Source organism: Rhinopithecus bieti, unplaced genomic scaffold (genome assembly GCF_001698545.2).
Source record: "Rhinopithecus bieti isolate Rb0 unplaced genomic scaffold, ASM169854v2 scaffold_42084, whole genome shotgun sequence".
In the NCBI taxonomy this organism is placed as follows: domain Eukaryota; kingdom Metazoa; phylum Chordata; class Mammalia; order Primates; family Cercopithecidae; genus Rhinopithecus; species Rhinopithecus bieti.
Window position 1 is genome coordinate 2258722 of NW_016818934.1, and position 13057 is coordinate 2271778.

Here is a 13057-nt window from a genome sequence, read left to right on the forward strand (position 1 = left end):
TCTCCTGGTGTGCCCGTTTGCTTAAAGCGCAGTATTGGGGTGGGAGTTACCCGATTTTCCAGGTGTTGTGTGTCTCAGTTCCCCTGGCTAGGAAAAGGGATTCCCTTCCCCCTTGCGCTTTCCAGGTGAGGCGATGCCTTGCCCTGCTTCAGCTCTCGCTGGTCGGGCTGCAGCAGCTGACCAGCACCGATTGTCCGGCACTCCCTAGTGAGATGAACCCAGTACCTCAGTTGAAAATGCAGAAATCACCGGTCTTCTGTGTTGCTCGTGCTGAGAGTTGGAGACTGGAGCTGTTCCTATTCCTGTCGTAATTTCTATAAAACCCTGACAAGTTCAATTGGCTTCTGCTTGTATACTTTCAGGGAAAAAAAAGACTCAGAAGGCAACTCACTGAATTTGGACAGCAATCTACATATTGCAAATGCTTGTGAAATAATGCTTTCATTGCAGAGTTCCAGAGTTAAAGTTAATTCCCACCCAATAATTTTATAGCCAAATTAGTTCCAAAACACAACTGATATAGTAGAGAAAAATCAGTCTCATAAAAATCTAAGAGAACCCTCAGAAGAACAGCATCCATTTTTCTGAAATTAAACACTAAAGTTTGTTCAACCACTTTATTGTGGAAAACTGGAAATGAGTGCCCAGTTTTGTTCCAAAATTAATATCAAGATAATATCTCTGATGACCCAGACTAGCAATTCCATAAATAGAAAAGGTCTTAAGTTTTGAAAAGAAGCCTTTTCTAAATTTAAATACGGCTTTACACTAAAAAATTAAATCTGTGAACTCATCACTTCTACCGAATACCATTCAGAATTTTAAGTCTACAAATGTCAAAGGAATTTGAATATCTGAAAACCTATTTACCTTTCATTGTCCTCTAAAACCAGGATCCATGGCTTAAAGAGCTGAATGATTACTGAATGTAGGCATTTCAGCACTAAAAAGTTTTAGATACAAAAAAACAAACAAGGTCATCATTTGTCATTTGTCAATATCACTGCTCACATTATACAGAAAAATCTACCACTTATTATCTGTAGACTCATAAACCTATGTTAATATAGAAACAACATGCTTAGTATAACTAAGTATATTTATGTTTTCACTGACTACACTGGAATTTCTCTGAATTGAAGAATTTGTATTACAATATAATATGGATAATTTTATAACATACTTTTAAAAAAGATAAATGTATAAATATTCAGAACGCTTTCCTTAGTAAAACAAATGACAGAAAAGGCAGGAAACTGAAACCTATCTCTTTGTACCCCACCCTGCAAAGGAGGGGCAGAGACAAGCTATAGCAAGCACCCTACATTCACTATGTAATGAATATATCCATTCATATATCATGACACATATATGACACATACATGGGCTCATGCCTGTTCTATATATTTCTACTTTCTCTCCTTGACACTCAATATAAACCTCTTAATGTGCCTACTTAAATCTCTCTTAATGGAAAGTCCAAACACCTAGCTCGACATTGCACTAACCTGTTTTCCTGCTGGCAATTGGGTCTTGGGCCAAACAGGCCATTTCCGAGTCAAACAGCCTTTTCACAAGGTAGCGCAAGAATGTCTTCACATCAGCCATATAAGGACTCCATTTTGAGAATAAACCAAAGCTTTTAAAGTCCATCTTGGATAACCGAAGCTTATAAAAAAAGTCTGAAAGCCACTGTATAGTCTCCATTACCTGGAAGAGACACCTAGTCAAAAAATGCTTACTAAATGTGTACTTTTAGTAAAGTGTTATGACACATTGTGATGACAGCATATGTAGTAGGTCTTTGACTTTATAAGAGAGTTGCAAAAATATAAAATAGCATATGAGAAATAAATCAACGGGTTTTTTCTTTTTTTTTTTTTTTTTTTTGAGGTGGAGTCTCGCTCTGTCACCTAGGAGTGCAGTGGCATGATCTTGGCTCATCACAACCTCTGCCTCCTGGGTTCAAGCGATTCTCCTGCCTCAGCCTCCTGACCATGCCCAGCTCATTTTTGTATTCTTTAGTAGAGACAGAGTTTCACCATGTTTCCCAGGCTGGTCTTGAATCCCTGGCCTCAAGTGATCCACCCACCTTGGCCTCCCAAAGTGCTGGGGTTACAGGCATGAGCCACCGCACCCAGCCAACAATGGGTTTCAAACCTTTTCTAAAGCAGTGGAACCATTATTTCAAATAAATTCTCATGCAAACCCATATCAAACAGAATGGATAAAATCGAGAGCGCCACGGGACACTCCATCATAGAAACCCGAGCAGTGGTCTCAGGGTGGAGGCCAATGGGCTAGGGTGGGCAGGAAAGATCTACAGGGGAGTGCCTGCCCTTGTCCCTCCGACACATGGGCAAGAATTAGACTCAGGGGAATGGAGTGAGCCACCTGGACAAAGGGGACATGAGGGAAGCAAAGCACTTAACAAAAATAACGCACAAAAGTTTTCCAACTGTTTAAAAAATAAATAGCAAGGGAAATAAAAAAGAAATGCACAAACACGTCAGAGACCAAAAGCTACACACCTGCTTGTCTGACAAGAGAGCATCGGAAGAGTTGGGAAGCACGGCGCCCTCGGCGGACGCTGCCCCCTGCTGGCAGCTGGGGGCGCAGCAGCCCAGGGCTCTCAGAGTGGCTTTCCAACACTCGGGGCTCAGCAGCTGCTCCGCGGAGCCTGCAGGCAGGGACAAGAAGAGCAAGTCAGCGGCTTTCCCAAAAGAAATGTTTTAACTTGTAACAAATAATACGAGTACCTTACAAAGTAATAAAAATTAAACCAAAATCCAAAACAAACTCACAGGGGTATCTAGAGTGAGGAGGCCCAAGTAGAGAGAACCTAAGAGAAGAACTGGCTGCCTGCACATATGGTTTTCCTGGTTCCTGGTGACCCCGCTGGGAGTGAGCGCTGCTGAAGCTACACTCAGAGGGGTGGGAGACCTGACCCTCCGACCCTGGCTGGGGAAAGGTGGCAGTGCCACTCTCCTGGCTGGGGGACCACAGCTATCTACGAGTGCGACAGAAACAACAGTGACAGGACAATGGAGACTACGTGCTGAAGGCAACTCAGGGCCTGGGCTCTCTGGAAGGAGTCTCCTACCAGCCCCCAAATTCCCCAAAACCAAGACCCAGAGGCAGCATGGAAGAGCTGGGCAAGTCCAGCAGCCCGTATTCTGAACTAGTTCCAATTCTGGTACTTAATAACTTCCCATCCCACAGGACAGGAGTAATATCTCCTAAAGTACTTTCCATCCAGAGTGAACATGAGAATCAAGTAAGATAACAGGTTCACGGAGCAGGTCTGAGGAGAATGATGGTGAGACCAGCTGCAATATGTCCAGTGTGAGGTACCTGGGGGACAGTGACCAGTCTGTGCCCAGTGGCCACTGGGGTCTGGATCTTAGGACAGCGCCCCAAAATTAAGCTAGCACTGTAGAAATCACATATGCCTAGAAGACGGCAGTGACATCAGGGAAAACTATGGGCTCACCCAGAGGGAATGAATGCAGTAGAAGAGCAAAGGATGCTCCCAAGGCAACATCAACATGGTAGCCAGGGAGGAGAAAGAAACCAGGAGGCAGCAGCTCATGACATCTGAGAGGTATCGTATTGTTATTCTTAAGTCTGAATTACTTATCTTGGTAAGAATAAATTTCCTACTAAATTCAAGTCAATAGTGGTCTAGTATAAATGGTTTACAATCTCTTTAAAAGATTTCAGGGGAAAATCCACAACACACACCATATCAAACTTGAAAAGCTTAGAGCAAAAATTAGCTATGCACATATTCATTGAAATTTGTAGAAATGAATTTCCCTTCCAACATTCTCCACCCACCCTGCAACCTACCTCTGTAGGAAACAATGAAAGCTTGAAGTGTTCTGAAAATGAGAGACTACACATTTCAGGGCCCTTTGGGTAACCCAATACACTGGATCATTAACTTATCCATTAAACAATTTCTATTATGTAACACAAAAATTTGGTATAAAGCAAAATTTCTTTTTCTACTACAAATATAAACGGTATGAAGTTTGCATGAAAAAAGTAAATACTATCTCATTTATCAAATTTTAATAAAATTACTGCCTAGTAAAACTCCAAAAATAAAAAAGCCTAGCCTATTTATTTCTCCTCTAAGCTTTAAAACTGCCATGGAAAATTGTACGAAGAGGGCAACAGAAGTGGCAGGAATGTGGAGATTGTAATGCTGCTCTTTCCCTTGGTAAATATAAATAAAGTCTATCATTATATATGGATAAAATTAATTTGCAAAAAACAAGAGTAAAAAAATTAGAAAGGAAAAACTCCCAAAATGTCATAAGGCACAACCTCCCTGCTTTGCCAGATCTGTCATCTGCAGAGTAAGCTGGTCCTTCCCCACCCCACTTCAAGACAGCTGAAAAGTCAAGCCAAAGAAGTAGTTGCATGACTGTGGACTCCACCAAATTCTAGGTGCTGCCTTGCCCAAATTAGAGCCCATTCTCACGTTGAGAACAATAACTGGCCATATTTACAGTAACAATTTTTTGGGCCTTGTTCATCAAGCCCTTTAGATGACAATTAGTGATTCTAAACTCCTATACTGGTATTACTTTCATACCTTTGAATGACATCTGCAAAATGAAAACTGTGATATTGAATATTCACTAAGATCTAGTTAGTTACAATTAAATGAAGACACTTACTTTGCATCAGCAGCCTGAGAATGTCACTGTACTGGTCAGGAAACTGGTAGAGAAGAAGATAAGTCCAGTGCTTACAGAAAAGATTAAATGGCATCAAAATATCCTCATCTGGTTCAAGGCCCCAGGCAGTAAGTGCCAAGTGAATGGACTCCAGAAGCCTGGTACGATCAGACAGAGGAGGTTTAGTGGTGCTTAACCATTGTTTAAGATCGAACTAAAAGAAAAGAAACAAAAGCCATTTTATTTACACTAGAAAATAGTTTGAGGACAAAATCTGTGTAAATTTGAAGGCCAAAATTACCCAGCATTTTATAAAAACTGAAACTAAAATGTATAAACAGGTACATAAAAGATTCAACCTGAGGAAGCTAATTGCAAAATAAATAAATAAATAATAAAAAAAGAAGTACATAAAAGAATACAAAAAGTTCATTAATTGGGCCAGGTGCGGTGGCTCACACCTATAATCTCGGCACTTTGGGAGGCCGAGGCAGGCAGATCGCCTGATATCAGGAGATCAAGACCAACCTGACCAACATGGAGAAACCTCGTCTCTACCAAAAACACAAAATTCGCCAGGCATGGTGGTGCATGCCTGTAATCCCGGCTATTCAGGAGGCTAAGACAGGCTATCCCGGAGTTTTGCTTGAACCTGGGAAGCGGAGGTTGCAGTGAGCCAAGATTGCGCCATTGCACTCCAGCCTGGGCAACAAAAGCAAAACTTCGTCTCAAAAAAAAAAAAAAAAAAGTAGTTCACTAATTGGTGCCATTATGCATCTATTTCTATGTTACTATCTAGAATCTCAGAGGCAGAGTTTTCTTAGTTCTGTGTGCTTTTCTTGCAATTTAAAAATCTTACTGATGATTCATTATTGGCTTATAATTTTATACTGTTCCTCAGAGACTCATATATTTCTGTCTTATAATAAGTTTCCTCTCCAAGACCTGGATCAGAACTTCGTAGCTCTCCTTCACTGGTGACAGTGCCACAAATGAGCAGCCACTTTATGAAACTGTCTCAATTTAACAGCCATGTTTCTGGGTCTGCATCAGTTACCTGTCTCAGTTAATAAAATTCAGACTGTTGATATTCCCTTCCAAAATCCCAAACTATAAAACATGTTCTCCTCCATTATAGGCTGAGATCAATCTCTAGGCCCTAAAATTGTCAAGGATTTTTGTCTTTTTTTTTTTCACAACAGATCTCACTCCATCACCCAGGCTGGAGTGCAGTGGTGCAGTCACAGCTCACTGCAGCCTCAACCCCCAGGGCATAAGCAATTCACCCACCTCAGCCTCCCAAGTAGCAGGGCGTACCACTAGCTTGGTTTTTTTTTTTTTTTTCTTTTTTGTAGAGACAGGGTCTCTGTTTTGGCAAGACTGGTCTCAAACTCCTACACTCAAGCAATCTTCATGCCTTGGCCTCCCAAAGTGCTGGGATTACACACATGAGCCACCGTACCTGACCAAAACTGCCAAGGTTTTGTTGATTCATAGATGTAAGAGAAATACAAGTGTAAAGTAGTTAAGACTCTGAAATTCTCAACTGGTTAAGTAAACTCATTACCTAGGTCTAATAGTTAATATTCTAATGTTATATTTTAATATTAATAAATACGAAATCTAATAATATTAACAGTTAATATTCAGAATGAGATCAAAGGCACTTTGCTTAGATCCAGCTTATTCTAAATATGAGACTAATAAAACTTTTGTCAAACACAATTTAGGCATAAATTCAAAATAAATTTTAAAAAAGGATGTACTAAACTACTAATATGAATATTTTCAAAACTATATTAAGTTTTAAAAAGGGATGGGAATTAGGTCCTCTTTACACGAAGTGGAACAAGACTACCCTATACAACAGGGGTCCCCAAGCCCCACCTCCTGTCAGATCAGCCATGGCATTAGATCCTCATAGAAGCACAAACTCTATTGTGACCTGTGCATGTGAAGGATATAGGTTGCATGCTCCATCTAATGCCTGATGATCTGAGGTGGAACCATTTCATCCCAAAACCATCCCCCCTACTCCAGTCCCTGGAAAAACTGTATTCCATAAAACCGGTCCCTGGTGCCAAAAAGGTTGGAGACCACTGCTATACAACACAACCAATGCTCCACCCCTCTAAGAAGCAGCTGTGGGGTCAGACTGCTTGAAGCTTATGCAAACTGTGAAAAAGGCCTCTCAGCCTCTGCTGTACCTGGAAACAAAACTTCAGAGGTCCTTTTATTTCTGTGGAGTAGGAAGCGACAATCATTGCTGTTTCAGCAATATGGTGAGGATGGAATTACATCTTACCTTGGTTAGCAGCATGAAAATCATATCACTGTTGTCCTCACTTAGAAACTTGACCACTTTCTCATACAGCTGTATGAACTCCGCAGGCGCAGCATTGGGAGTAAAGAAAGGAGACAGCAGGGAGCAGAGCCTGCTGTTCTTCAGAATGGTCTCAAGTACTTTTCTGCACTCTGATTTAGTGCCACTGATAAACACCTTGGAAAATAAAAGGAAAATGTCACCAGATTCTTCCCTTACAACCTTTATTTAAGCAAGCAAATTTTTAAGGGGCACCAAATAAGGTGAATCGAATTTTTTTCTAAATGAAAATCGGAAACAATCAAAAGACAGCTAAAATCAACATAGATAAGCCTATTGCTTCCAATGTCAGTAATATTAGAAATTCTGAAGAATCCATAAATCTGATTTGGACAAGCCACATATAGAAAATGCTGAGTTAGGCAGGGTGCAGTGGCTCATGCCTGTAATCCCAACACTTTGGGAGGCTGAGGCGGGTGGATCACCTGAGGGCAGGAGCTCCAGACCAGCCTGACCAACATAGTGAAACCCCATCTCTACTAAAACTACAAAAATTAGCCAGGTGTGGTGGTGGGCACCTGTAATCCCAGCTACTTGGGGGGCTGAGGCAGGAGAATTGCTTGAACCCGGGAGGTGGTGGTTGCAGTGAGCTGACATTGTGCCATCACACTCCAGCCTGGGCAACTCCAGAGCCAGACTCCATCTCAATAAAAAATAAAATAAATAAAATAAAATAAAATAAAATAAAATAAAATAAATAAAATGAGTTAACAGTACTACAAGATTTTTAAGAGATTAACATATTGCGATACTTTGAATCCACAAACGTGCAATGTCCCCACCATGATTACTACAGTACCCAACATGGTGCTGCATTACGTCAGGAAAACAAAACTTCCAGGTTATAGATTTTAGTGAGAGGTGTATTTAATACCTCTCAAAAACTAACTTTCATAATAATATATAATCAAGATGACATCATCTTGTTTTAACTTGGTTCTAATATTTAAAAGTACTAGAATATAAGCAAAAATTGAAACAATTTCACCTGCAGGAAGGCTTTCATATGGTTGACCAAAGGCAAAAATAATAAAAGAACAAGACTGACAGGCTTGAATATATTAAAATTTTAACTTCTATAAGATAAAAAATAATCATAAAATTAAAGAAAAAAATGACAAACTAAAAAAATGTATTTATAACACATTCCAGATGCCAGGTTAATAGTGTGAGGAGCTCTTTCAAAGCAATCAAAAAACAAGAAACTCCAACAGAAAATGTACAAAGGACCATAATCAGCAATTCACAAAAGTATATATAAATGGCCAATAAACATATGAAAAGGCATATAACTTAACAAGTACTTAAAGAAGAACAAATTAAAATAATAATGAAATACCACTCCCTTATCAGGTTAGCAAAACTTAAAAAGAAGGAGAATTCCTAATGTTGGTTATGGTATGAAGAATAACAAACTCAAACACTGCAATGATAGCATAAATAGGTGCAAACTTCCCAGGGAAGGCAGTGTAACTATATCAAGTATGATGTAAAAAGTCAAATATACAATGTGTATCAAATTCCTTTGACACAGCAATCATACCTCTAAGAAATTATCCTAAAGAAAATAGTCTGATAAGTTCACAAAGAATATTTACCTCACTCTTACTGTAGCAAAACAATCTACCTAAATATCTGTCCATCAAACACTAGCTCAACACACTGTAATAAATCTGTATCAAGGAACACTACACAGACATGCAACGTCATGATATAAGTCTGCATTTATTAACATGAAATAATGTCTAAAAGATGTGTTTAAATGAAAAAGGAGGTTACAAAATAGCATAAGCCCATTTTAAGTGCCTATCCATATCTATATATCTCTATATATGTAGAAATGAAATATCACGTTTACAAATAGAAACACATATACAAGACAAACTATAATGAAATGTTAGCTATGTCATCAGTATCTCCAGGTAGTTAGGATTATAAGAAATTTTTCTTCTTCATACTTTCTATACTGTCTGCATTGCTTATAATAAGCACACATTAATTTTTTTTTTTTGAGACGGAGTTTTGCTCGTTGCCTAGGCTGGAGTGCAACAGCATGATCTTGGCTCACTGCAACCTCCGCCTCCCAGGTTCAAGAGATTCTCCTGCCTCAGTCTCCTGAGTAGCTGGGATTATAGGCATGTACCACCACACCCAGTTAAATTTTTGTATTTTTAGTAGAGGCAGGGTTTCTCCATGTTGGTCAGGCTGGTCTCGAACTCCCAACCTCAGGTGATCTGCCTGCCTCAGCCTCCCAAAGTGCTGGGATTACAAGTGGAGCCACTGCGCCCGGCCAGCACACTTTAATTTTATGATCAGGATAAAAAACTTCCTACAAAAAAATCGATGATAATACCTGTTCAGCATTACTTCCTTATAAACATCCAATAAATAAGTACTCATTCAATTGAATTTGGGTGACAGTACATGGTTAATTAGTGTTTACATATTTCAAACAAGAGGTTTTCGTTTCTTTTATGAAACATTTCATAAATCTGCATGATTACCCTTGCCCTTGTTAAATATCCATCTATGTAACTGTAAGCCAAATAAATAAATAAACAAATAAATGTTGACCAAGGCTAGCAACCGGGACACAGCAGTGGAGAGGTGGGGCAAGCACTGAGTGTTGTCAGAAGCCCTGGGATTCAGTCTCAGCTCCACACTCACCAACTGAATTCTTTAGGCCAGTCACTTAATCTTCTAGAACCTAGTTTTCTCATCTTTAAGATGGGAATCTCAATCACACAGATTCCCCATGAGGATGAAATAAACAAACTGGAAAGTATTTTTATAAACAATGAAGAGCTTTAGTAATGTTATTGTTAAGAACACCAAAGATATATGACAAATTCTGATGTCTCCCCAGACTTTCAAATACGAATAATTTAATCTCCCTTGTATGAGAAGCAAAATTCTATACCAACAGTTCTAATTATATCCTGAGAAGCCTACAACTCCAAGAGGCTTCTGACTTGGGTAAGACTCTGAACCTGTAATGTAAGTCTGAAGTCAATGCTGACTATCTCTAATGAAGACACTGCAGAGACTCATTATCTGATCAAGGCAAAAGGTACAAATAGCCTTACCTGTCCCAAGATCTCAATGCATGAAGTAAAGAACTGCCTTGTTGGGGGATGACGCTGCGTCTCATCGCTGACATAATCCACAATAGTAAAGAAAAGGCTAATGCCAACTTTCTGAATCCCAGGTGTAGGCTGCAACTTGTAGGCATTCACTAAGGCCCTGTGGGAAAATGTGGGTAAGACTGCCGTCTACAGTAAAAGATTCTATACTCACAAGGCCTTCTTTGATACCCTACGTTTCTCAGGCAATATTCTTAAGAATCCTCAGAGCAGTGAGGATTTTAAAGTGACAAAATGTCACTTTAAAATATTTCATGGAGTAAATATATTATCTTCCAATTTTATTGACAACCGATTTTTTTTTTCTTTTTTTTCTTTTTTTTTTTGGAGACAGAGTCTCATTCTGTCACCCAGGCTGGAATGCAATGGTGTGATCACGGCTCACTGCAACCTCTGCCTCCCGGATTCGAGTGATTCTCCTGCGTAGCTGGGATCACAGGCACACACCATCACACCTGGCTAATTTTTGTATTTTTATTTTCTTTTATTTATTTTCTTTTATTATTTATTTATGTATTTATTTATTTTTGACAGAGTCTCACTCTGTCGCCCAGGCTGGAGTGCAATGGCAACAATCTCAGCTCACTGCAACATCCACTTCCTGGGTTCAAGCAATTCTAACACCTCAGCCTCCCAAGGAGCTGGGATTACAGAAACCCGCCATCATGCCCGGCTAATTTTTTTGTATTTTTGTAGAGATGGGGTTTTGCCATGTTGGCCAGGCTGGTCTTGAACTCCTGACCTCAGGTGATCTGCCCACCTCAGCCTCCCAAAGTGCTGAGATTACAGGCATGAGCGACTGCACCCAGCCAATTTTTGTATTTTTAGTAGAGACGGGGTTTCACCATGTTGACCAGGCTTGTGTCAAACTCCTGACCTCAAGTGATCCGCCCGCTTTGGCCTCCCAAAGTGCTGGGATTACAGGCATGAGCCACTGCATCTGGCCAATTTCCAATACTTAGTAATGATTTCATATTCTCCTAGGGAAAAAAAATCAGCTATAAGGACTAATTAACATTCTCATCCTTATTAAAAATGTCCATAGTTTGCATGTAATTCATAATTAACTTTTTATATAATCTTTATATAATTTTTTTAAACACAAAACCCTGACTTCTCTACATTTTAAAATCCAAAACACTGACTAAAGTTGAGATAAAGATTTCTGTATAGAATAAGATCCTAGAATAAAGATATCCCTTCCAATTCTCACATCTTTTTGTGTACCTTTCCCAGTAAAAGAAACATTAACTTCTTGTTTGCCTGGTCTCCTTCTCCTTCCCAGGTGCCCCAGCCCAACACACAAAAGGACTCAATGCTCCCCTCCATACACCATCCTACTCTACTGAGGGGATCAGCTGCTGGAACTAGAATGTGGAGTCAGTCACCTTCAAGTAAAGGCAGAGTCAAGCCCACCTCCCAAGTCATGTCATGGTGGCTTTGGAAAGAAAGAGGACAGTAAGAGTAAGCCACAACGAAAGCCAAAAGAAAACCACAATGGTCAAATGCAAGTTCACAACTACACTTGAGAGCCCTGATTCCCCTAAATAATTGTGCTATGAACTTTGTTCAGTCATCTGAGTTGACAATGATAAGTTCCTGGGTAAATGTGACTTTGATATAAAGCATAAGCACTAAATCTCTCCTCAACTTAATTTCAACGCACTGTATCATCTCACAATTCAGGGGTCAGCAAATTTTTTCCATGTAGGGCCAGATAGTTAATATTTTCTGCTTTATATCTCTGTTACAACCACTCAATCCTGCTGCTGCAGCATAAAAGCCATAGAAATTATAAATAAATGGGGATGGCTGTGTTCCAATAAAACTTTATTTATAAAAATAAGTAGCAGGCCAGATTTGATTCAAAGGCCATAGTTTGCCGATGTCCGTACTAAATTAATCTGTGGGTGCTACAGGGGTGGTGGTGGTATAGTAGCATGTATGATTACTATTCATGATAACAAAACAGTATTTCAAATTATAATGCCCACAAAACTTACGTGATCAAGTTTTCTGCATGTACAGCGGCTTCCACAATATTAAGTGATGGTGGTTTAGCAGCTTCTGCTTGCAACTGCTTCACTTCTTTCCGTAAAACATGAAGCTGTTGGCTTATGGCTTCATTCTTATGCATGCCTTCAAACTAACAAAAATTAAAGTTATCAAAAGACATTTCCCCCCCATGTTTCTAGAACAGATATTTTATTACAAACACAATAGGCATATGACCAAGAGAATATTATTACAACTAATATTATAATTTAACTTAAAACTCTCAGTTGAACTTCAAGGTGATCGAAAAACTTTGTCAAAACACTGTTCAAGAATCTCAGGTTTTCAAGGCTGGGCACGGTGGCTCATGCCTGTAAAGAATCTCAGGTTTTCCATGAAGACTCAAACTTAAATTAAATAGAATTATTGTCTTATAAAAATACCAAAATTTGTATCTCTTTATATGACTGCCTTATAAACTGATAAGATCTTGAATTAATTTATCAATAGTTCAAAGCCTTTTGTAGGATACTATGTCACTTGTGTTTCAACCCCTGAAGTCCTCATCAAAAGAAGACTGCATGTCTTCTACCACTGAGGCTTTCCTTGAAGCACAGGAAGCTCTCCTCTGCTGATCATGGCTCCCCAGCCATAGCCCTTCTGTGTGCTCTCAATCCAACACACAAAACACAACTCCAAACATTCGGGCTGCATACACATGTGTGCCTAGCATTAAAAAGATGACACAGATGCTGCTCACAAATGTCATTTTGAAAGGAAGAAAATATAATCATAAAACAAACAACAAAATAAGATAATATATGGGGAAATGCCCAAACCAACTG

The 13057-nt window shown here is 39.4% G+C and overlaps 1 protein-coding gene across 3 annotated transcripts in view; it reads right to left on the minus strand.

Moving 5' to 3' along the window:
* EPG5 (ectopic P-granules 5 autophagy tethering factor) overlaps nt 1–13057 on the minus strand; it is a 134688-nt gene that overhangs the window by 32786 nt on the left and 88845 nt on the right. For all 3 annotated transcript variants that reach the window (XM_017857824.1, XM_017857823.1, XM_017857825.1), the window contains exons 28-34: nt 12221–12363; nt 10161–10317; nt 6997–7191; nt 4692–4905; nt 2532–2680; nt 1509–1710; nt 871–943 (exon numbers count right to left, since the gene is read on the minus strand). In XM_017857824.1, coding sequence (XP_017713313.1) covers nt 871–943; nt 1509–1710; nt 2532–2680; nt 4692–4905; nt 6997–7191; nt 10161–10317; nt 12221–12363 — 1133 coding nt within the window. The remainder of the gene's footprint in view (nt 1–870; nt 944–1508; nt 1711–2531; nt 2681–4691; nt 4906–6996; nt 7192–10160; nt 10318–12220; nt 12364–13057) is intronic.